The sequence below is a fragment of the Hetaerina americana genome, unplaced genomic scaffold, assembly GCF_022747635.1.
Source record: "Hetaerina americana unplaced genomic scaffold, ioHetAmer1.1.p SCAF_67, whole genome shotgun sequence".
NCBI lineage: Eukaryota > Metazoa > Arthropoda > Insecta > Odonata > Calopterygidae > Hetaerina > Hetaerina americana.
In genome coordinates, this window is record NW_027287283.1 from 54,230 (window position 1) to 80,773 (window position 26,544).

General features: G+C 36.7%; 1 protein-coding gene across 1 annotated transcript; it reads right to left on the bottom strand.

The window, feature by feature from the left end:
• Window positions 1-1,806: 1,806 nt before the first annotated feature.
• Window positions 1,807-26,544, bottom strand: LOC139696073 (cell adhesion molecule Dscam2-like). Its single transcript, XM_071594697.1, has 18 exons — window positions 26,490-26,544; window positions 25,884-26,003; window positions 25,124-25,405; window positions 24,071-24,382; window positions 20,720-21,115; window positions 19,053-19,123; window positions 18,661-18,961; window positions 17,131-17,322; window positions 15,761-15,928; window positions 15,003-15,202; window positions 10,159-10,327; window positions 9,306-9,692; window positions 7,738-7,926; window positions 5,904-6,326; window positions 5,494-5,713; window positions 4,861-4,963; window positions 3,220-3,349; window positions 1,807-2,168 (listed from the first exon to the last, which is right to left on the bottom strand). The coding sequence occupies exons 1-18, from the start codon at window positions 26,542-26,544 to the stop codon at window positions 1,807-1,809; spliced, it is 4,080 nt and encodes a 1,359-aa protein (XP_071450798.1).

A 26,544-nucleotide genomic window follows, 5' to 3' on the forward strand; every position in this document is an offset into this window, starting at 1 on the left:
GTGAAACCTAGTTTTTCACTCATAATAACTGAATTTGTTACTGAGTAATTCCGTAAAAGATTATTATTCACAGATTTAGTGGATAATTGATTCACAAACTGTATGATAGTGAAATCTGGAGGAATCAAATCAGTCAAATTTAGTATAAAACTAATATTTTATTCATTCAATTGTTTCTAGCTCAACCTTGTCGAAATTCCTTATTAATGAAATTAAGAATACAAAGTAACTTTCCACTGTCCTTTATTAGCGTACAACCGGTTTCAACGCTCAAATGCTCAAGAGCGTTGAAACCGGTTGTACGCTAATAAAGGACAGTGGAAAGTTACTTTGTATTCTTAATTTCATTAATATTTTATTCATTTGAATCTAACTTGTATTGAAATTATTTTTTTTACTAATTTACAAATTCACTTGCCATTTGGTATTTCCCTGGTTTTTAATGACTACATGTGAAAATACTTTTATTTGTTACAGCTGGAAGTAAACTACGGAAAGAATTTGCTCTGGACTTTTGAGAAGCTTGAAACCATAGAAATTATATAGGCACAGTTGGAATGAAGAAAATATTCAATTTGGATTAAAATGTTGTAATGACCAACAACTATTTACTTGATTTGATTCTTTGACGAAGAAAAGTATGGTAAGTCTCCATTACATACAGAACATCAATATTCTAGGCGTGGAACACCGAAATGGCATGCATCACTGTATCTTTTTTGATATTGAGTCATGAAATGAGGCAGAGAATAAAATCTAGCTTTCATATGGGAACTTCAATAATTTAAGGATTTCCCAATAATTCTGAGAATTGTGTAAGCTATCTGTGCATTTCACCATAATAATGTTCCAAAAGATTAAATTAGGTACTCTATGACCACCAGTTAAGGTATCAAAAATATGAAGTGGTTCCACCACACCCTTTTTCTTGCCATTCCGACCGACTCCATTGACCAGCTTAATTTTCTTGAATGCACTTCTTCTTATAACTTCTTGTTCATACCAACTGAATTTTGAGATCTCTTTGAACACTTTTACATTTCTTCTCCAAGGGAATTTTACTTTGCCAATAATAATGAAATATTTGGCAAAAGGTAATATTTGAATAATGGAACAGTTACTGCACCCAATTCTAATGGGAGATGAATCATGAAATTCCTGTGTTACATATTGACTGAATATGTTCATAGATTTCACAATCATATAAACAAGGGCAATATCTATAACTAGGCATGTCCATCATCATTTGGACATCCATAAAAGACATTATTACTGTTCAAGGGACTATGATAACAAAAATTGTTGTTCATTGTAGAATTTACCACTTTAGTATTACAATTGAATTATTGATGACACAACTGAGTGATTGACAAAACTTAAGGTGACATATGGGAATGATTGCCAATACTTGACCTTTGTAAAAGGTCATGAGAAAACTCACAAAGCTCAGTTAAACTAAACAGAGGGTGTTTTTTGTAAAAACTGAATGATGAAGATGAGGCGTACTCTGGATGGGAGTTTATCGTTGAAAGCTCACAGAATATTTCAAGCAGCCCAAGGTTTGAGTAGTTAACAGCATTGAATGTGATCAATAGATGTTTTGGCTGCATGGATCACATCAGTAAGAAATGCTCATCAGCTTTGGAACTGCACAGTATTTATGTTACCAGAAAACATATCTTGATCATCCCTGCTTTTTCTCTACATAAATAACAATAGACAGACATTGGCACATGATGCTTGGAGAGTGAATTTGTACCCTTGTAGATCTTGACTTTTTTCTCGGACTGGTCCATCTCCACTTGATCACACAATCATTATGAAACTCTCTTGAAAAAATCCACACTCACCCAAGTTTAGTCCATCAGGAGGACTCTTGGATGTCCCACTGCATGCCTCTCCTGAATGACTTAAGCCTTGAGGCCCAACGTTTGACTTTCTTCGTGCCCGAGGGCAATTGAGTTTCTTATCGGACTTTGATTCCGAAGAGACCATTGATGGAGAGGGTGGTTGACCTGCATAGCACTCTTGGTTTCCAAAAGTGTGAAATTTCATGGAATAGTCCATTGCACCAGTTCCTGGTCCCATTTGTCCCTTCACCTCCCTGCCACTGCTGCCCCCTCCGGGAAGGCTGAAGGTGGCATATGGGCATATTTCATAATCCTGACCTGGGATTCATGAAATATAAAAAGGAAAATACAAATAAAATTAAAAGGAAGTATTAATAATAAAGAGAAACCACGTTCTAGTAAACTTGAAAAGAAGGTTTTGCATTTTGAATAAAATTCTGCCATTGAGCAAAAACTTACCCAAATGCAACATTTTCAGAGTGTAAAAATCATTCACCTTGACTGGGATTCGAACCCAGATCCCTCAATATCCAGTCGAGTGCTTAAGCCAGTTAAGCTATTGAGGCATTCTCTTAAACTCTGAAATTTTGGGGCTTTTAAAGGAACAAGATGTTGTGATGAAATACCGTACATACAGTGTTACAGGAATGCCTGACAGGACAGGAATAAAGAATTATTTGACTTCAGGAGTTCAAGTTTAAAATTCTATTATTGATGATGTTTGTCATAAGTCTCAAAATCAGATAAACATGCAGGAAAATGGGATTTATCTAGAAAAAGTTAGTGCAAATCATGTCCCTTTAATAAATTTGAATTTTGTAATGTGTATGACATTTTTTATAGGTTTTAAAAATACTATAGTTTCCTAAATTTTAAGCCAAAGAGCACTTGAAGAACTTTAAATAATTTTGAAATGTTGTATTATACAAATATTTTTACAAATCTTTCCATTATCACTTTCTGAATGCTTTAATGTTTATTTTTTATTGCGGAAAAATATTAACTCTTCACGTGTTCATAATGGATTCATATTTTTCCATTTGTGTATCACTCTGTTTAAGCAAGAACTGGAATAAACATAAAGTAAGCCATAATTAACCAAAGTGAAATCATTAGTTACAGACATTCATTAAGTAAAATTGTTCTCAATTACAGAAATTGATAAGCATTGGATCGCATGCTCCCTGGCGCACATAATTTGTAAGCCAAAGCTAAAATGTTTCTATTTCATTTAAATGGTCATCATTTTCCATCATATAGCCCAAAATTAACTTTTATACAATGAAACATGTGGAATTCATTTGCCATTGATTATTGAACCCATTCATTGGTTTGCACAGCTTAATAAAATCCCTGATGACCCACAGACCTGATGCAGAGTCACTGCTCTTTTGGCCACTCAGTGAAGACTCTCCTTTCCTTCCCGGAGATGGCGAATACAGCTGGTGGGTTGCAATTGATTGGTCTCCAGGATCTCTCTCCTGGCAATAGCCAATTACCTGCTTGATATTCATAATTTTCAGATTAGTCCAAATATAAATTAATTCATTTTCTGACCACAACTTAAACAGTACTTAATTGTAGTATTTGAATGATATTTTTTCATCTGATGTGAACTGTCGTATGACTTGGTATGCAAAGAGAAAATGCCGATTCTTACTGATCATTGTTGGAGGACGTTTTACTTCAATATCTCTTCTTTAATTCTCACTGATGAAGTCTAAGTCACCATGGCAAAGTCTTTGCTCAGGACCACATCTTCATGGTTTTACATATTAGAAATACTAACGGCATCACGACTACGTGAAATAGTTATTTAACATCATTCATTCCGACTATCTTGAAGGAGACATGTAAAACCATAGAGAATGGAATATGAGATGCACCCAAATTTCAGTCGGGTATATTCAGGAAAAAGTTCGCTGGTACTTAACCTTACCTATGCAGTAGATGATTTTTAGACTAGAGGAGCCAATTTATTAAACCAATTTTAATGGGAGAAAAACAAAGCTGCCTTAATTGATGGGAACCCTAAGGTCTCACCTTAGTTTCTAGACCTAATGGCGTTACATTTGAAAGTGATTATTTTGGAAAAAAAAGGTCAACTTTTATACCATCAAATATGAATTTCACTGGACGCAATACATATTAGAGAAGAAGGAGAATATTTGTACAAAACCTTTGTGGGACAGTGAATGTCAAATGTTTTTCACAAACAGGTGTTATGAAGGTAAATCCCAGAGATCACAGACTAATCTAATGATTATTGCTATTGACAAAGCTATGAATGTGTAATTATTATAAAATCATGTATTTCTTATCACTTTAGTGTAATACCTACATTACAATACATGTACTTGCAATGTCCCTGGTAATGATTCATGCCTCTGAATTATGGACCTTCTGCCTGTGAGTTACAAGTCAAAAACTGATATCAGAAATATTAGCTGCTACATATTTTTGAAAGCATCCTTCCCCATAACATATTTAGAATCAAATAATTAATTAAGAATTTAAAAAATAGTTTACAAAAAGAGTTTTAGAAATATTTAAGCATTTTCATTGCATTTCCACGCAGCTCAATTCTCAAAAGTTAATGCGTCCATGATTACGATATGCTTCCACAAGTTCCATGATTTTGAAATTGTAATCCCACATTAAAACTATATAATCCTGATTTTAATGGCAGCCACAATTATATTCACCGTGAATATATATTTGTCATAAAATGATTAAATATTCCAATATCATGAGATCATTTCTACGCCATAAATGCATTGATAGAGAAGTCAGCTAAAATCTCAACAATGCCCCCAATCAAGCTTGACCCCTGGACAAGGGAGCCAACAAGTTGAATCTTCAATCCCACATTACAGCAGCACATTTGCTGACTAGTGACAATGCTAAACTGACTTATTTTAATTAGTAAGCTTCAATTGGTAATAAATTGGTGGAAGAGCTTCAAAGGAGTGAACAAAGCCATTATTGAGAAATAGGATGCTAAACATACCCTTTGTTCATTATTTCTTTGGTTTTCCAGTTCGGCCAAAGTCTTTGTGCCCGAGGGATCTCGCTCATTAACCTGCTCCCCTTGCTTATACCCATGGTAATACCTAGAACGGAAGGGAAACGATCAATTAGTCATTGGCTCGTCAATGAAAGCAGCACACTGACTTTTTATACTTAAATATATGAATAACTTAATAAATTGATTAAAATGACAAGAACAAGTGATATGTTGAGGCAAAAAAATTAATGGCTGAAGCTACTATTAAGGGTGAAATTTTAATGAGATAAACGAACTAGGTGAGATGAAGATGCCCATGGTAGGATGGGTATGCACATTGCATTAAACAGAGAGGGTATTTGCAGGAGAAGAAAGTGGTGAAAATTATGCAGCTGAAATTCATAAACATGAGGAAGATTATTCCGTGAACAATACAAGAAGGAATGCAATATGAAAAATAATTATGCATGCATTTTTCAATCAACATATGTACATTTGAAGGTGAATTAAATGAATTCACTTTTAGAGATCCTTCATGAATAATGCTTTTCATAAGAGAAATCCTCCAGAGAAGAGCACACTTAATACATTAAAGATACCAATTAGATTGTGAGGTAAAATGATCTTAAAACTGACCTCTTACGTCTCACAGCTAATGCAATGCATATCCCTGCAGCTATGGCGCATATGATGCCGGAGAGAATGGGCACAACCACCCCAGGATCAGCATAAAATGCCACAGATGGATAGCCACTTCCCCCATAACTGTTGCCACCACTACCACCCAAACCTCTTGGATCTGAATTCTTCCCTGTCCTGTCATGTGCAGCATTATCCGGTGGAAGTTTGATCACCTCTGGAAAAAAGTCATTTCAAATCATGTGAGAGTGGACATTTTACTACAGTCATGTGCAGTTTATCTAACAGAACACATTGTTTAACAATTATTTTGAGGGATTCTTTGAAAGAAACCAATTACTCTTAAATTACTAACTTATGCTGTTCTAAGAGAATAGTTTAAAGAATTACATATTGGCTACACTTACCCCCAGCTAAGTTACGAGTTGCAAACAAGAACTCATGCCTGATGGAGCCAGCATCAGTGTGAGCAGACACTCTGAGGGCATACCAAGTTGCTGGTAGCAGCTCTGGAACAACGTAAACAGCTTCATCTTCTTCTTCAACGACAACATCTCCCCCCCAGAGTCCCCAGTCAGAACCAAGGACTCCACTTTGTTCCCAATAAGTCCCAGATTTCTCTTTTGGATTTGAGTCTCCCCTTAGGGGTTGAATATTATTTGAGATTAGTTTCCATGACCCTGACTCCTTTCTTCTATCCAAACTTAGTGCCTTGTATTCAGCCACCAGATACAGCAAAGGGCAACCTCCAGTAGGCCAGGCATCCAAATTCATTGTTACTGATGTTGAGTTGGTCTGGAGAAAATCTTCTTGCTTTGGGACTTGTGGTGCTGCCAACAGAATAAATATTCATGCTTTCAAGAGTTAATTTAGCAAGCAGGTACCAATAACCAAGAATTTCAAATGCTGAAATCACATTCAAAAGAAAGGGATAAAAACTATTAGTTGTCATAAAGATGCTATTTTTTTTTGCTGTATTAATTTGATTGTGAATTAACAGAAGCTTTTTAACCAGTTAAAGGCGAAATTATATTTGAAAAAAATGGATGCCCTAAGCCATGCTAAAGAGATTCAACAGTGTTAGTGAATTTATATGGAATTCACATTCAATAGAATATAAATTATAAAATTAAATGATTATTTACTCAAAAAGTCAACACAAGTGTAACAGAAAAAGCAAATGCTCATCCATTGCATTCTGTGATTTTCCTTTTAGAGATTTATTTATTCATGATAATTAATCTTTAAAAAAGCTCTTGAATGTATACAAATATTTCAATAAGCTGATTGTTTTTCATAAAAAAGGAACTTCAGGTTCCTGGACTGATAGTTTTAAAAAAATTTGGCTCATGAAGGGATTGGAAAAGCTTATGTTGAAATAAAACATGTTGTCATAGTAATTATGAAAGGTTAACCTCCTGAAAAGAATGCATATATTAGCAAAATTGAACTTAAAATAAATCTATGAATTCAATAAAAAGTTTAGTAAACTAAAAGTACCAATTAATTGTAAATAACTGTGGGAGATGTTGTGACAGTTACTTCAATGGAGCCATATGCTATGTGTATAAAAATACATGAATTTTACAGCATGAAAAAACCCACAGCGTTAAAAGCGGCTTGACCTGCATTTGAACCTGACTCCCCAGAATTTCAAGCCTAAAGCCCTAGCTAATTAAACTCCTGCAGCAAAATGTAGGAATTTCAGTGTTCAAATGAAATGTTGAAACACTTTTGCGTTTCAAAGTTGAATTTTTACACCTCTGTGTTTCAACACTGACTTTATCTCCACAGACTGTAGAACAGTATGCATGACTACAATTACTTGTGACATTGTATTTATGCTTACTTAGTTTAGACATTCACAAGGGAAGAGGATGTCTCAGTAGCCTTCTCGGTTTATGTACTATGATGGAAATCAAGTGACTGAATTTGAATCCCGATCAAGGATTATTTACACTGTGATATTCCTGCAGTTTAAATCAATTAATGTGGTAGATAGTATTAAGGAAGGCACCTTTAATTAGTAGAACCACTACATTGACAATAGTTAACATTTGCTTTAATTTATTAACTAACTTTAAGAGCAGCTGCTAATAATTTGCAGTGATATTCACACTGTAACACCTCCAACTATCATGTCTTCCTCCTTTAAGCACCAGATTAAAATAAGACCAATTTTAAAGAGTTCTTAAATTTGTATGAACTATAGTAGTTTGAAGCCAATAAAATCATACATACCTGAACCTTTAGTTGTCACCGAAAGAGTGGCACTAAATTGGCTAGTTCCAACAATATTTTTCACAGCCAATCTTAGGTGATAGGTAGAACCACATTTTAAGCCTTTTATCGTATATTCTCGGGTATCTGGTTCCAGTTCCACTTTCTCTTCCCATTCCCCAAACTCTCTCTTGTAATTCAAAATAAAACCTGGAAATTTTAAGTTTATTTCATAAAATAGAATCTATTGCGGCAAGATGATGGTCTCATTTACAGTAGAACCGTCATATCTTTAGTTGCAGTAGTAGTAGTAGTTTTGAGGGGAGGTAACCGACAGCTGAGGTCATTTGCGCCATAGGGGATGGACAGGAAAGGATGAAGGGTGGAGAGAAACCCGGCGTCGGCATAAGTCTACTCTTTATGAAAGGCGCAAAGGGGTTCGCAATTTAATACCCCATCCGACGGACGGCGCGCTCACTCAAAGTGCCCTCCACAGAGCACCTCAAGTAGGGATTGAGATACCTCTGAAAAATATTCAACACCGCCGGGATTTGAACCCGGGCCCTCAGGGTGGGAAGCCAGTACGTTAGCCCCTGCACCATCTCAATCCCCTTCTTTAGTTGCAGTATCCAAAGTTAACTTTAATCAGAAATGGCCAATAAAAAGTTAAAAAAGAGTAATCCCTAAGTTTCAAATCCTTACCATTGTGAGTGGTAAAGGCCTAACCCCCTACATATTCATATAGTTCTATTTTATTCTCCCTGCCTGAATTTTTGTCCAGTCATTCAAGTGTTTTTGCAAAAAATACCTTCCTCTCCTGCCTTCCACTTAACAGGACGGATGAAGGAACATGAGGATAAAAACAAAGGAAATCTATGGCCTACACTGTAGTGTATGAATAATCCAACATTTTTATACTGTTATTCATTCATTCTTAGTTGTTCTGTTGTAATTGTCAACATTGGCCCAAAAGAGCAGTTGGATATTCAGAGTAACTCTTCGGAAGAATAATAGGAAGATGCTCTTCCAGGATAATCTGACTGCAGGCATGAAAATGGAAAAAGAGTAATACTACTACTTAAGCTACTACACATGTATGTAAGTTTGCAATTATCTGTGATTTCACTTAGCCTTGGAATGCCTCAAAATATACCTTTTACCGATCGATATGGTAGTTCTACTGCATATTATATGCGTAGGAATATGGATGGCTAAATACTCCTAGTAACTTGATATATTTAGTTCGCAATATAGCAAGATTTTTTCAATATTCATCATCATTTAACATTTCAGTACAAATGTAGACTGATCATTCATTTTCAGTTAACAGATAAAACAACACATTGAAAAATATGGAAATTATTTTGGTTTAATTAGAATTCAGAGTGTAACTTAGGGCTGAATTTTCCTTTGATTTAATAGTTACCCTTATGTACTCAATTGAATAAAAATTTTCACTTGAATTACAGCTCAGCGCATATCATTGAAATTATAAACTCAAAGCAATGCAAATGTTAGAGAGGCTGAAGCAAGGTCCTCAATGATATGAGGGAGCAGCAGTACACTGATCAAAGAGCAGATTTGCTCACCCGTCACTGGACTACCTCCACTGTCTCCCAGCCTCCACTGGATTCTTATTGTCTCAGCATCTGCTTTCCTAAGTGTTAGCCTTGGAGGTGAGGGAGCCACCATTACGTCGACTTCCCACCAGATTGAGTCTGTTCCAAAGGGATTTTCTGTTTGGCACGAGTAGTTGCCTTCTATTCCAGTTGATGTGGCAGTCAGAGTCAACGTTGGACCCGTCACCTGCAATATTGAGTCACCAGCGACATGAACGCCATTCAGTTTATTTTGTCCAGCCAGGCGGCGCCACTTCCGCGTTGGAGAAGGTACTCCCATTATCGGGCAGTCGAGTCGAATACTTTGGCCATGTCTCACTTTCACTTTCAACGGAAATGCTGGTATTCGTGCGGGCACTGAAAAATAACAGTCTTTTCAATGAAATCTGTAGTATGTTTTTCTTACAGGTTTGAAAATAGAGTAGGCATGCTTTTTTGATTATGTACGTCAATAAATTAAAGTAAAAAATGAGTGAGCGAAACTTTTTCTTTACGCAACACATAAGCCATAGATCTATAAAAACGTTTTTCAAATCTTATATCATCCTAAATTTAATGCCCCTACATTCCGGGTTTTTTTAGATTTAAACATTCCACCTGTAGATGCTTGGGCCATCATACATGGTCTATTAGTTTGAAATTTGGCATGGGGGAGGTTTTTGCCATACAGCCACCGTATAAAACTAAAAGTTTTGAAAAAGTGAAGTAGGTAGCATGACTGTGAACCTGAATAAAACATCAAAATTTTTGACAGGCAAACAAATTTGCAAAACATTTACACTTAAATGAATGATGAAATGCCGTGCAATTATTCATAACAAACCTCTTGAAGTTGGAGCAATAATAGTGCTTGAGCTGGACGGGCCTTCTCCCACTCCTGTAACGGCTGTGACCCAAAATTCATATCTTTGAAACTCCTTCAACCTGCGGGCTTCATAAGTGAATGTGTGGAGATCATTCCCTGATATAAAGACAACTTCCTTGGTCACATCCTATGGAAAAATAAAACATATTGTCATTAAGCAAAGAAATCATAGATGTTACATAGGTAAAAGCATCTCAAATCTGAGACAAACATGCATTTTTTTTTTTTTTAAGTAATCTACCGGTTAAGGTAGGTTTTTGGACTGACACAACTACCAAACAAATATTTCATTACTCCTAACAAAACACAAAATCAATCATCCTACTCTATATCAGGTCCCTCTTCATCTCTGAGTACTTCCTTCCTCCCTTCATCCCGTCCAACAACCCTATCCTGTTCCTTCCCTTTCCTCTTTTGCCCAACATTCTACCCTCTATCACAGTCTTCAACATCCCACTGCCGGTCAACACCCCCTTCATCCACTTTTCCTGCCTCCATAGGATTGCTCCCAACAAACCCCTCTCTTCGCCCACCATACCAAGTACTTCCTCATTTGTTTTCTTCTCTGTCCATTTCACCTTCTCCATTCTTCTCCACACCCACATTTCAAAAGCCTCCAATCTACGTCTATCCTCCTGCTTCAATGACCACGTTTCCGCTCCGTACATAGCTACGCTCCATATCAAAGTTTTTACGAGTCTTTTCTTAACATCCTTACTCAAAGTCCCTGTCATCAACTCCCTCCTCCTTGTGAAAGCCTCTTTGCCTAGCGCAATTCTTCTCCTTACGTCCCTACTACTTTGACCGTGTTGGTCCAAAACACTACCGAGATACGTAAACTGTTCTACCTGCTCTAGCTTTTGCCCTCCTATTTTAATGTTAAGCTTGGCCTTTTTCTTTCTAGAAAATCGCATAACCTTTGTTTTATTAATATTGATTCTCATCCCATACCTGTCGCACTGAATTTCCAATTCACTAAGCAATGCTTGCAGCCCCTTGGCTGACTGACAAACTAAAGCTTGGTCATCAGCAAACCTAACTGATTTTACGAATTCCCCGCCCACTTTCATTCCTACCTCGAGTTCTTCCCATGCCTCTTTGATCATTTCTTCTGCGTACAGGTTGAACAGCAACGGTGATAATGGGCAACCCTGCCTTACACCCCTTCCTAACACTGCCCATCCTGACTCCCCGTTTCCCACCCTCACCTGAGCAGTCTGAGACATGTACAGGTTGCGGATTAGCCTCCTTTCCCTCCAATCTATTCCTATTTTCTGCAATATACTCATTAGTTTTTCCCAATTTACTCTATCAAACGCTTTTTCGAAATCTACGAAACAGGCAAATACCTCCTGGTTGTGTTCTATATTCCTCTCGATTAATAATCTCATTACTGCAATGGCATCACGCGTACCTCTCCCCTTCCTAAACCCAAACTGATCATCCCCTAAGTAATCATTTGCCCTACTCTCTATCCTTTTGTTTATGATCCTGAGAACAACCTTAGCTGCGTGGGATATCAAACTAATTGTCCTATAGTCCTCACATGACGTGGCCTTTACCTTTTTCGGAATAGGAACTAAAACTGATCTCACAAAGTCTTCCGGCCAGATTCCCTCCTCATAAATACTACGGATCAGCCCATATAGCCTCTTCCTCCCACATTTTCCCAAGCATTTCAAAAGTTCCACGGGAATGTTATCTACCCCCACGGCCTTATTTAGTTTCATCTCCCTTAATGCCCTTTCTATCTCATTGTCTAGTATGCCTGGACCTAAGCTATCTTCCTCTACGTCATGTTCCTTTTCAATGTCTAACTTTGTTGGTCTAAGCTCTTTACTATACAGGTCTTCTACATATTCCTTCCATCTCTCTTGGATCTTTCCTGCGTCAACTATTACCTTACCGGCCTTATCTCTAACTGCTATCGTTGATCTCCCTTTCTTACTTCCCGATAAAGATTTAACTATGCTGTAAAGCGCACCGATTTCCCCCTTCCTCTGCAGACTTTCCATATTCTCGCACTGCATCTTCCACCATGCTTCCTTTGCTTTATTTGTTGCCCGCCTCAATTTATTGTTCAATTCTTTGTACTTCATTTTGCCTAATTCTGTATTTATATTCTTCCATTTTCGCCGCTCATCCATTTTTGTAATCATCTCATCCGTGATCCATGGTTTACGAGTCCTTTTAGCGTTAACGGTTCCAATAGTGTCTTTTGCCGCTTTAGACAACCCTTTTTTGATACATTCCCATTTTTCTTCAATAGTACTTAGCTCTTTACCGTCCTCCATGATTTTCTCTACCGCCTGTTTGTATTCCTTTCTTTTCAACCCATTTAATGCTTCTACATTCCATTTTCTAACTCGCCGCCCCTGCCTTATCTTTTTAAAACGTACGCTACATTTCATAACAACTAAATTGTGGTCTGAGTCCGCATCCGCTCCCGGGAAGCTGTGGGAATTTATCACACTGTTCCTAAACCTGTGTCTAACCAGGATATAATCTAGCTGATATCTTCCGGAGTCACCTGGCATTTTCCATGTATACCTGCGTCTTTTGTGGTGTCTGAACCAAGTGTTGGTGATAACTAACCCCTGTCTCCTGCAGAACTCAACTGCTTTCTCCCCGCGGTCATTCCTCGTGCCTAAACCGTAGTGCCCCACCTCATCACCATCTCTTCCTTCGCCTACTGTCGCATTCCAATCCCCCATCACTATCAAATGTTTCCCTGCAGGAACACATGCAATCATGTCCTCTAACTGATCGTATATCCTATCGACCTCTTCTTCCTTATGGTTGCTCGGTGGCATGTATACCTGGATAATAACTAAGTTCGTCGGTTCTGCTTTTATCTCCACTAGTAGTATTCTATCCGTTACCTGCTCTATGTTGACTACGCTTCTTCCTACCTCTTCATTTAATACTATGGCGACCCCTCGTTGGCTCTCGTCCCCACCGCTGTATATTATTCTATACTTATCACTCCAGTAATCCCCGCTATCTTTCCATCTCACCTCGCATAGACCTAAAATATCTATATTTCCCCTTTCCATCTCTCGCTTAACATTCTCCAATTTCCCCGTCCTCATCATTGTCCTAACATTCCACGTTCCTATTCTAACTAATTTGGTCTTCTTCTCCTGCGTCTTCTGTCCTGCTGCTGCTGGTTTTCCCTTGCAAGGGTTTCGTGGGATGACGACCGCGGAAGCCTTGCCTCCCCCGCTGCCGGGCACGACACAGGGCCGATTGGGCCGAGCCCCGTGGTTGCCTGGACTCAAAATATCTCTATTGTCCATCACATTGTTCTTGGGAATGATAATTGAGGTGGTTTCCCGTTGCCTTCCTCAATAGTGTTTTTAATGTGACACCATCACTTACTGGCCGCCCCACTGGGGTCAGACGCCATTGCAGCCGCCTCACTGAGGAACAGACGCTGCGTGGACTACCTTTCGTCTGGCTCCTAACCTTCGACCTATCTGGCATGGGTGACCCTACCAGGAGCAATTTTTATTACTCCCGCCAGTACAGCTCTAGGGGTCATCGGAACGCACAAGCCCTTCCACCACGTCAAGGTTGTAGTCCGGGGAGGGAAAACATGCATTAATGCAACCAAATTCAATCATTCGGTAGACCATGTGTTAACATTTTTGATTAATTTCTGGAAATGTATGGATATTGAACAAAATGGTGAATACCAAATGAAAATTTTCCATCGCCACTATTCCGAAAAAAACTCACCAAAAGAAAATTAGTTATGTACAATTTTGGATGACTCCCATGATTGAGGGAACAAAAATAAATAAATATACAGCTAGACAATCAAAAGCAAAGGGAAGGACACAATTTTTTATGTTTGAGAGGCAGGATCACCAGCATTGAAAAATGCTAGAAAGATAAACCCAGAAGAATAGCAAGAAAAAGAAAACTTCCTACAAGAAAACAAGTTTACTAACACCTCTATGCCTGAAGATCGGAAAACATTTAATCAACACATAGAAACAATTGAAACGTTTGAAGCGTTTGAAGGAACTACCGAGGAAGATCCCTAAGAGGAGAAAATGAAATACAAAGAAACATGGGTTTGGGAAGAGATCAGGGGGTAGGAAAATCAAGAAAGAGGTGAATCAAATAAATTCTAGAATTAATGAATGGGAGCCCATTTCAATTCTCAGCACAAGTGCCTTGAAATGACAGTCCATCAGATTGCCATTCCTTTCTTGCACTCACACTTCTAAGCATTTGACTTGCAAATGAAACACTATGGCCTTTGACGTGTGGTGCAGCTCTGGTGGCATAAAGAATGGCTATCACTCCTCAAAAATTCCTGGATGGAATAGAATAAGGAGGTTTGTAACAATTTTCTAAGCCTGATGTTGATAAGTGAAATCAATTGCTCTAAGTTCATCATTTAATTTAGTATAATGCCCTAACTCCATGGGATAATGCACCATTACAGTTACATGATGACATACATGTGGCCTCTGAAATCTTTCTGGTGTCTATCCTCATACGAATGTACAATTGAGTTTTTACATTATGAGAAAAAATGATTTTTAGCATGAAGAAAAAAAAACAAAAATAAACAGGAAAGGAATAGGTGGAAAATTACATTTTTTTAAGAGAAGGTATGCCTGTGCGCTCATTGGCAATCGGCTTTACTTTGTATTTTTTTTTAAATGTACAAAATATTGTCCAACTTGGCAGATATAGCCCAGGGCAGTAACCATTTTAATTTAAAGACCTCTAGAGTTGAACTTTAACACACAGATAAAAACTTAACAAGTTGAGCACTCACTAACCTTTGGTATGCCCTCCACTCCTCCAGTTGAAGAACTACTTGCTTGGTGATGTAAAGAGAATGTACTCCCCCCATTAATTGGATGGTAATATACATTATAGCGCACTATAATACCATTACGACTAGCAGGTGGTGACCAAGCTAAAAGTACTGCATCTAGACTGAGGGCAATGGCTTTGATGTGCTCCGGTGGTCCTGGAACTGAAAATATAAATGGGAGTGACTTACCAGATAGAAATTTCACAAGAATAAAGTTACACATTGAAACAATAAAATATCATGATTAGAAATATTTGCTTCATGTCACACATAGGAATTGCTATTTAAAATTTGTACATGCGAGATAATTAATAATGCTTTCTTCAAATTAATGATTAATAACAATTATAATGCTTTGATGTCAAAATATTAGGAGCCAAATTTTATCCCATCCAATGCATTGCCCTCCCCTATCTGCATACCACTGCACATATATCTTGAACTGTTAAAGCTGTACTTCATCTCCATGAACAGCTCATTAACTGACAACTCTTCCAGCTGCTCCACTATTGTACCTTACGCCAATCATTGTGCTAAGTTCATTATTTAAATTATTATAATGCACTAACTCAATGGGATATGGTATCAGTTGCATTATCACATACAAGCATGTTTGGCCATAGAGCAGAAAATTGTAGATTTTAATTATTTCAATGAAATACAGATATTATGAAAGTGAAATGAACACAATTTAAGTATGAAATATATTGATGAACTTACTGTCTTCCTCTGTTGCACAGTAAACTGGAGGTGATCTTATGCCGTCGCCCATGGATGTGAACGCCAGAATGTGAACAGTATAATTTGTAAACCGCGAGAGGCCATGCAGGTTTGTTTCTAAGTTTGTCGTGCGCTTTACCTCAACGTCATTTCCAGTATCCACTGAACCTGAAAATATTCCAATTTCATCATAATCTGACTTGCAATTATCACTAATGATTAAGGGTTATAATTCCATTTTTGATCACTAGTAATGGGAAGCTGACACAAGAGAGGAATCACATCAGGCATGGGTAAATATTGATAAAAATCCTGGGGAAATTTATTTTGCACATGAAATTGCTCTTTTTTAAAGACTAAGTTATAAGCACACAACTTACTTAAAATTAAAGTCCAAGAATATAAACTATAAAAAGAAGTAATCAACAAACCATAATGATAATCCAACTTGAAAATACCTGAAATAATTTCATAATTAGCTCTTGTTCTCTTATCATATTATTTAACAGTTCATGAATACTACATAAATGGTATATAGAATCATGCATCCGCATTCAAATACATTACATAGTACACTGCAAGTTATCGCTAGGGTGTGTGGCAGGGGGTGATTGCACAGCAAACTACTTTTGACCCAAAATACTTTGCCCCCTTAGCACAGTCAGGAGATGTTATTCAGATCCCTCATCATTCAAGGGGAAGTTTATATATTAAGTTTATCTGTTCTACACTTAATTTCTCTAATTTAATTGACATGATCTCTCCTACCATAGTATGATGGGGCTGGTAATACATTTTCATCATCATCACTAAAGGGACCTCCTTCATGCAACAGATTTCATCTGTAATTTAACCTTCCCTCCATGAGGGATTCCCAGCTTAGATCCTCAAATATATTTGATATGCTACTCAGTTTATCCAAACAATGCTTTACAAATCTAGTTCCTCTACACCGCAAGCAATCCAATTCAGCAATCAGTCCAACTTCGTGAGGATCCCATGCACTAGCAGCATATTCTAAATGAGGCCTAATCAGTGAGAGATATGATTTCTCTTCAACCTTTTCATCACATTTTCACACGTGATGCTGGTATCTTATTTAACTTAGAAATGGAATGCATGATATTTTCTCTAGGGAAGGAAAATAAACTCTTACAAACCGTGAATGGAGAGAGAAGAGTAAAGGCTCTTGAGTGACATTGAAATGGTGGCATAAGAACTCATTAAAGAAGTGGAGGTTTCCAAAAATCATCATGCTCCAGCAATGCAAAGCTAAATCTCCAGTGGCATTTACGCATACAAAGAGCTTCCTAAAGCACTGGGACATGAGCATACCACACAAAAATTATCACAGAAGTTGAACATCTCACCATAATAACGTCCATGACTAGCTGACTCCTTTAGCTGGGCATCATTGTCTGAAGAAACAGTTCTTTGATAAAGTACTTTGTAACCTTCAAGCAGACCATGGCGATCACGGGGAGATAGGGGATCCCAGCGCACCCACAGGGACTGTGAGGACAGGGGGGAGCACCGTAGATTGGAGGGAGGTGATCCTGGAACTAAATTTTATGAAACCGCAAAATTGGAATTTAATTAAGATTTTCCCATGGATTCCCCGTTTTTTCATTTCCCCGTTAGTTATCACACAAAAACATCCATATGGTCCTGAAATAAATGTTTAAATGTACATTAAAAATGATTAAGCTTATTTTTTCCATTAACTCACAAGAAAAGTTATGACATTGTGACTCCTATCAATAGGGGGCGTTTGATGGTGAAACTGTGGTGCGAGGGGCCTTAGTGCTCTCTTAAGTTTTATTGGAATATGAAGAAAGTATTTCTGTTGAATGTTTGCTGTAAGGAATTATTATTTGAACAATTTAAGCTCATAATTCTAACATCGAAGTGATTTTTGACATTTGACAGATGATTCATTTTACACTGCCTAAATTATTTTCACATTTACATGAAGAAACAATAGGGAGGGAGGAATCTATTGAGAAGTGAACATAGAAGGGAAATATGAGAATATTAGAGAAGTCAAAATTCTGACTATATTCAAGCATGATGATTTGGAAAAGGATGGTATATGCATTCCTTCATCATGTGCTATATTGTATTTGAGAAATACATGAATAAGATTACAGCAAAGAAAATAAAAAAAATTAAAACAGCACAAAAATAAATGAAAGAGATAACTGAAGAGGGAAGGAAACTTTCTAATTTAGATTGAGGCATCATTCAAAGAAGCTTTGAAGATCAGAATTATTTCAGATAATCACAAATCATTTCGAGGATTTTTAATAGAAAAAATATTAATTAATTATGAAAAACATATCCAATCAGCAAGAATAGGTGATAACTTTTAATATCCAAATGAGGTCATTGGCACTATTGAGATAACTATCATCATGTATACCTATAGTTTTATATACCAATGATTATATGTGTGTCCGTACAATTATATAAGTTATAGCACCCTGTCATGGTAAAGAATCAACATGCATATTCATTTGATTATGTATTTTATTGTTAATTAGCTTATTTCATCTGTATAGACAATTTCCAAGCATGGAATCAGAAGTGTGCACTTATAGTGCTATTTATTAGGAGATAATTGCTTTTACCGCAAATAAATGCATCTAAAACCATTACAGTAGACCCAGTATCTGATTGGGAAACAGATATTATTATGTACCACTAACACCAAAACATTCACTGGATTACGTAAGATGTCATTAATAGTGGTAAGTGATTTATCCATTTGTGCAACCTTTGAGTAAAACTCTAAAACAACTCTGTTGTCAGCTATTAATTGCATCGGTAAAATATCATTGAATGATATTTTTTACTAATGTTTCGTTTGTTATTCCTTAAAATTCCACATATTTACCTACCACCTTCAAATGTGACAGCAATATTGGGAGATGATGGCGGTCCAGGGCCGATTCCATTAAAAGCTCTCACTGAAATTTCATAATGGGAATATGGGCGTAGTCCAGTAATAACCATCTCTGTTCGACCTTGTCCTCTAATTTTCCGGACTTTCACTCTGCCGGCAGGTGATTTGCTGGCGGAGTCCTTATTGGACCCCATGCTAGATCCCATGCTTGACATACTTCTACTGGGTTGCTGAACTTCCCGATAAGCAATTTGGTAGCCAAGGATTTCTCCATTGGAATAAGTAGGAAGCAGAGGCTGTAATTTAAACACAATTTCAATTAAAAAATATTACTCAAATGAAAGAACAACATAAATGAAATTTGGCTATTGCTTAATTTTCACTCACCTTCCATCTGACCACAATAGATTCAGCACCTGTTGCTTCTGCAACCACTTCTGTGGGAGGTCCACTGGGAGCTGATATAGGAAATAAAATAGTTTTAATAAATGTAAATAAAATCAGCAGCATTCATATGACTACGGAGGCCCTGAGCACAAAGGAATTCCCCAAGAATAGAAAGGGATTTATGACTTAAGATATGGAAGGGATTTCATGACACAGGAATCCTTTGCAAATCTTATAATATATTTGAGTTACTGTATGATTTGACTTAGCTTAATTTTTTGAAGAAAATGAAACAATCAGAAAATGAAATAGGTATATATATATATATATATATATATATATATATATATATATATATATATATATATATATATATATATATATATATATATATATATATAACGATTGTACGGAAAAACTCACATGAGCGGCACAATAATGGGCTGACACAATATAACACAAATAGAAAAGAATAGACACATTTAAAAGAACACTCAAGAAGCTTGAAGAAGGCCTCTGAGAGGGCCGAAAGCTCGAACAATTTACCGTGTGAGTGCTCTTTTAAATGTGTGTATTCTTTTCTATTTGTGTTATATTGTGTCAGCCCATTATTATATGTATATATATATATATATATATATATATATATATATATATATATATATAAAATAAAAGCTTATAATTTAAGGTATAAAAATATCGGAATTTGAAATATATTAGATCAAAATAAAATGAAGAACAAATGAAAAAGTCCTTGCCCAAAAAGCTACAAGTATGAACAGTATACTTATCAACTAACTTATCAGAGTAATGCTTAACACCTGTATCAATTTTGAAGATTCTGGTATTGTAAACTGAATTTATTTGGTTTAGGTGAGTTTGTGATGCAATGTTTGCATGCATAAGAGCATTTAAATAATGAAACTATGTATTACTTCATGTGAATTTGGTAATATGAGGAATATCTTTATTTTAAAGGGATTTTAAAATTTAGAAAGCCACAATTTCATGCAAAAGATATATGACAAACAAGATTAATTTTACAACCAAGGAGGTAACTGTGAACCACAGGAGTTTTTTCACTAATTTTTCATTTGATCATCCATGAAAACAAAATTCAGAGAAATTGCACTTGTAGTCTGCAAGTTCATTCAACTGATTGGCCTATGCAACCAACTGAATTATTTGTAGGAAGTTTACAATTAAGACCTGAATAGGAAGGGGGAAAATATGATAAATGCCACATATTATCGAAGTCGTGATGATTGATGATTATCTACTCATCTCAAATTGTAATTATTTCTATTGCTATATTTTCTTATCAGTAACCATATTAGCACATTTATTTTCTATCCCCTGCAAAAGCATACTAAGTTCCAAGTAACTAATTCGAGCCTTGCTTTATGATGTTCCTATAATGTCTACATATTTAGTTTATATACATATATACCTGTATATGCATTCCCATTATTAACTATGACTATAATCACCACAATATTTTTTTAATTTTGCTGTAGCAATAACTTGTTTTAAATTTTGATTTCTGTTGATAACGTGCATGATTTTGATCCTATACATGATGTTTTTATTCAAAGGCATTCCAGGACTAATTGACCATCAACGCCATTGAATAAAATCAAAATTAAAGATTTAGTAGAGACGTGTACCTTCCTGTGTAGTCACCAAAGTAGTTTCTGTGCTAGGTGGACCCAATCCAACTTCATTGACAGCAATGACACGAAGTCTGTATCGTGAAGCTGGTCTAAGGCTGCTGATCTTGGCCTTCTGCATCAGATCCCTCCCACTGATTCCTCCTCTGTCGGCCCCAACCATGTTGCTCACTGTGAGATTGTTCCATGATACTTCATCATTCATTCGGTACTGCAGGATGTAGTGCAGCACGGGTGGTGTGGAAGCTGGTGACTGCACCATTGGACTGTTTGGTGAGTATGCTGGTGGTGTCACCATTGGGTAGAGTGATGATGTGGACGGAGTCCACTCTATATTCGCCCACCTGCTTCCCACCTCCAACACCTCTGGACGGCCAGGAGATTGAGGTGGCTCTGAAAGTACACGTGAAATCATTAAATATACTTAGCCAAGGTTTGTTTAGACCCAGCAGAATTGTTTCTGTCCAACTCATGAGCAAGGAGTCCAGCCTAAATTCCCTACAAATGGCACAAAAAGTTTTGCCGCCATTATGTTTATTCAAATACATATGAGATTTAGCCAACATGTCATTTATTTGTTTACTTAAAGTCCAGCAAATAGAGCACTTACAGCACAGACATTTTACAATAAAAAACACCGAACTCCTGGGGTGGAAGAAAACCCACCCTGGTGGGAATCGGACCCAATCCTCTAGAATAGCAGGTGAGGGCATTATGATTCCACCACCAAGTTGGGCATTCTCATTTGAATGAAAATATAATCAACTGAAATGTTTTAGGACTTCATTATTTAATGGGAGATGAAATAGTAATGGTATCTAAACAAGGCTATTGAAAGCAGTTACAGCATAGTGTCTTCATATGAAGTATGCAAGGGAATGAGTTGAATAATATTGACCAATTTACTTTGAAAATGTGACATGGGCATCATCAAGAAGAAAACTAAAATCCTTGTGTGTGGATGAGGGAAGGTGAATGCAAATATCACAATTTAAGGCATGAAACTATAACTTGGGATGGAAGAAGTTTGAATGACATCAAGCAAAGAATAGCTTAAGCTTAGTACTACTGACTTCGAAGAACCTAAGGTTGCAAACAAGGGGGCAGTTCATCAAAATGTTCAAATGGAGCACGCCACTCCATGGTTCAGGGGCATGGAACAATGGGAAGGTGGACCAGCATGGACAGAGACCTTTGACAAATGGTGTGGGAGGAAAATGCTGAAGATTGAATGGGCAGAAAAAGTGAGGAATAAGGAAGTATACTTGTATAGAAGAGCAGAAGTGGCAAGGACCATATGGAAAACTCTATGGTAAAGAAGAACTAGATGAATTGAACACACCTTCATGCACATTTGATCAGTTAAAAGCATAATAAAGGGGAAATTGAGGAAAGATAATGTCGGAAAGACTTAGAAACAAGTACAAAGGGCAAATAAAGAAGGAAGTAAAACAGAGAAGCTATAAATAGATTTACCAGAACGAATAGAGAAGAATAGAAGCCTGCAATAAACCAATCTTAGGATTAAAATACTGAAGAGAATGAGGGGAGTAAGTGAAAAAAATTCAAATTAAACAAAGGAATTATTACAAGATTAGCACCTTACATATCAATCAGAGACCTGTACATAAGCGTTAGCAAGCAGCCGAGGAAATACTGAGACTACAAATAAAAGAATGGATTGAATTGAGCAACATGACTTGGTGGTGTAAAATACCATATTTCCTGGCCCCAAAGACCCTCCACTTTTTTTGCTTCAAATTATGCTCTAAAATCAATCTGAATCTTATGGGATGAGGGTATATGTAATACGACCTATGAGTTCAAGGTATATGTGACTTCGACCTACAACTATAATACACAATCTGATTTTCTGGTAAAAAAAACTTACTATTACGTATTTTTCCCAAATCAAGCTAAGAAAATTCTTTGTAAAAATTTTTGATAAAATCTCTGTTTTAGGCCAGTGATAACCAATGAAGTTTTAAAATATCCTTGAAAGTAATTCCTAAAATAAATCCCAAATAAACCCCTTGGGATATCACCCCTCTGCTAATGCATTGATTTTCTCCCGATCAATTCGGAGAAACATTTACATTCATCTGCTCCTAGATGTCCAAAGCTTGAGGAAGATGTTAAGGCCTGGATCATGAATCACCAGAAGAGCAGAATTACATGCCCTGTTTCAGTGAAATGTTTTTAATGGGAGTGAGAAAATTAGCAATAGTCATTTCTATTGATGATTTTTCTGGGTCAGCGTGAGAGATTTATGAAGAGAAATGATCTGCACATACATGCCAGTACTACAATATCGCAAAAACTGCCACTTGAATATGACAGATAGGTTATTAGGCTCAAACTCATTACATCACACCATAGGGGTTAATGAAAGGGCTGTAAATTTTTCCTGATTACTTGAAAACATTCGGGTAGAAAGTAAAATGTGAGACTACCGTTATGTCTTTTTAAAACTGTACAAACAGCAATGCCCTAGATGAAAGTGAAGATGACAATAAGTATGAGGAAAGGGAAAATAACTGCATAAATGTTTTAACAGCAATGATGACAAATTTCCGAGAATCTATGATGAATATACAATGAGGTAGCTGTTAAATTTCCAATGAAGCAATTTCATTTTCTTTGCATTAAGTATAAACATTAAAATATTTTCATTCCATTTTATCCATGTAATTATTTCATTAATATTCTTTTCTGCCTGATGTAAATATTTTTCTAAATTCTAACCAAATAATCACAGTGACTGAGTGTGTCTAATAGGAATACGGTAAACATAAATAACACCCATATTTTCAAAGCATGGAAACAATTGAGTTTGAGATCTATTTATCACTGAGAAAGTTATAAGAGCATGAACATTAATAAGTATGTCATTTTTTGCTATGGAAAAAAGGGTAATTTCAAGTAAAATACAGAGGTCAAAGTCAAAATCTGCCCACATTTTCCAAATTCTTTCACTATTGCCCAATTTAGAATAAAAATTTTCATAAACCATCAATATTTTTTTCTTGGTCTCTTGCTGACCAATTCAATGACTGCGATGTTTCAACATTTTATACATGAGAGTGTCTATTTGGAATAAAAAGGACAATTCAAAGTTCAGTCAGCTTGGAATTGAAGATGGGAATTTGAAGCATTGTAATCTCAAAATTGACTTTTTACAAAAATAATATCTCCATCATCACACATAGGACATTAAAAATGAAATTAGCTCATTTTTCCATGGAAATTTAACTTTTTTATGATAATGTAATGCTGAAGACCAATATTTTTTACTCATCCTAATTCGCTAAACTAAATAAAGACGTTCAATTTGGCAGCAAAACCTACCTTTCACTTGTAAATGAATCACCATGCTGTCCTCCCCATAAGTATTGGAGGCTGAGCAGTAGTATAGGCCTGCATCATCCCGCGTCACGACACTCAGTTGGAGGATGGCTTTGGATGGACCGGAGCCGTGCATTCCACTTGATTCAACAGGAGTTCCAACATTACTTGAAGAAAGTGGTACGTGTGCATTTCTAGGGGTTGATGTAAAGGCCACCCTCAAGGGATGATCACCTTCTGCTTGGCATGTGAGGACGGCAGGATCTCCTGCAGCTGCTGATATATTTGTCACAGGCTCATAGAAGTGTGCTGGGACTGTTTAGGGAAAAATTCCGTGATGAGCCAGTGGAAAAAATTAATTCAGCTCCAAAAGTCAAAATCTTTCATAATGCCAACTGAGATGCTTGAATTTCTATTGCATGACACAACAAGGGATACCAATTAAATATAAAATGCCAAAGAAAGCGTGGCAAGTTCTATGAAATATAATGTTGATAAAAGATAGTATTTTTATCTATTATTTCATGCTAATTTCACTTCTGCTGCTAGGGAACTACTAATGGTCCAAAAGTGTCCCTTGGGATCCTGAAGAGCCTACTTTAGTTTTCAGATTTCCAAAAAACCAAAATATCAGAATGTTCATGTAAAATATAAGGTGAAATTTGAATCTTCCAAATTTGTGTAAACATGAAAGGTACATTACTTGGCAGTAAAAGATGGCTGTTTACATTTTTATAATATGGCTATTTATTTATTATATTGTCATTCACGTATTATGTAAAGCAGACATTCATTTGATTATTTCTTAGCTTCTCTAAATTAAAGGATTTATTCATGCATCTTCATTCATAATTTTTTTCATGCTTTATGCTATTAAGTTTTAATGATGGGAGTCGGTAAGAAAACCTTAAATTGTATCATAGCCCCAGCATGGAGACTTTTAATACCTCTCTTTTATAATATTAACAGTCTAAAGAATGTTAAAAATGAGTTATGAATGGAAATCACTATGAATGCTAATTTCATTTATAATAAAACTTAACATTAGGAACTCACCATTCACCTGCAGGAAGATTACTTTGGTGAGACCTGCTCCTATACCATTTGTTGCCTTGCAAGAATAAAAACCTTCATGCTCAGGTGAAGCCGTGCGAATGATCAGGGATCCATTGGGCATGAGATGCATTGAATCCTGGTTCGGGAACTGTGATAAACCTGGTTTATAGTGTTGGTAGCCTCCGGCAGAGGAAAAGTCTGGATACTGAGGAGATAATCCAGGAAATGATGGGTAACCGTTCATTCCAACACCAAGAGCCACGTAGTCTGTCCCATCTGTGCCTGTAAACAGTGATAAGATAGGCACAATAGTGGGTAGTCTATCAGACAGGAGTGGTTATTGAGCCGGAGGAGAAAGGAAGGGCATTTTCCATTCCCCTCAGCTGAATAAGGTTGCCGTTTTTTATCTTTTCATTTATTGTCAAGGCGCCTGAGTTTCTTGCTACCAAAACATTTTAATCATCGCCTTTAGACTCACCCCCATTAACCTGATCAACAATGCCCATTGTTATGAGGGTCATATTCTTGTTCTGTGAAAGAACAATGAAGAATGAGTATTTGAAAAACTTAAAGTCACCCAGAATTTTGTACTTGATTTACTTTTCTTCAGTTGCTTGTAAAGAAATTAATGAAAGTATGACTGATTCATCCTCAAATTGCATGGCATGAAGAACTATGGTAAGTGTATTTTAGGTGTAACAAATTTAAATTTGGGTTAACAAAAATTACTGATATGGCCAAGATGATCAGTGATTTATACCTCTTGCCTTCATCCATGTGATTGTAGGATCCGGGAAGCCATCTGCTTGACAATGAAGCACGACTTGTTGCCTCCAGAGGATGGCAGTGTCCTGAGGTTCAATAGCCCAAGTTGGTGCAACTGTTGATGCATAATGAAGAAAATTACATTAATCATTATCAGGGATGCATCATTAGAGGATTGTGAATTCAGGGCCACATCGCTATACTAAATTCTCATCTCATCAAGATCGGAAGCCACTGAATGACTACGTGGCAGGAGGAGGGGTCAGGAGATCAATGATGAATATGAAAGAAAAAAGTCTGAAAGGGAGATACATCGTGATTTGTTAGTTTCAGTCTCTTAATTGGGGTGTTTTATAAGAGAAAATTACTTGAATGCGCCTATCAGAGAGTTCACTTATTCATTGCCATTGTCTGACCTTCCAATGTAGGGTGGAGCTTGGAATATTCCCAGATGTGTTCCCAAAACGGTGTTTTGCATATTTGATGGAGAATAAGCAGATATATCGGTATAATTGTTTGCTGGTGGATGGCCTCTTAGAAATTTTGACCTTACAATCAATGAAGTCGATTCCAATGCCTTAGCCGCCTGATTCCCAAGTACCAATGGGCCTGTTCCTCAAAAATGACTCGATTGCCCCTTTAACACGATCATGCAT

Excerpts from the sequence above, each read along its gene's own strand:
- LOC139696073 (XM_071594697.1), bottom strand. The coding sequence starts at position 26,544 with ATGCATGATCGTGTTAAAGGGGCAATCGAGTCATTTTTGAGGAACAGG. Across the intron at positions 24,383-25,123 it reads AATCTTCCTGCAGGTGAATG|TCCCAGCACACTTCTATGAG; the intron begins GTGAGTTCCTAA and ends TTCCCTAAACAG. Across the intron at positions 7,927-9,305 it reads TGGAGGTAGTCCAGTGACGG|GTTTTATTTTGAATTACAAG; the intron begins GTGAGCAAATCT and ends TAAAATTTCCAG.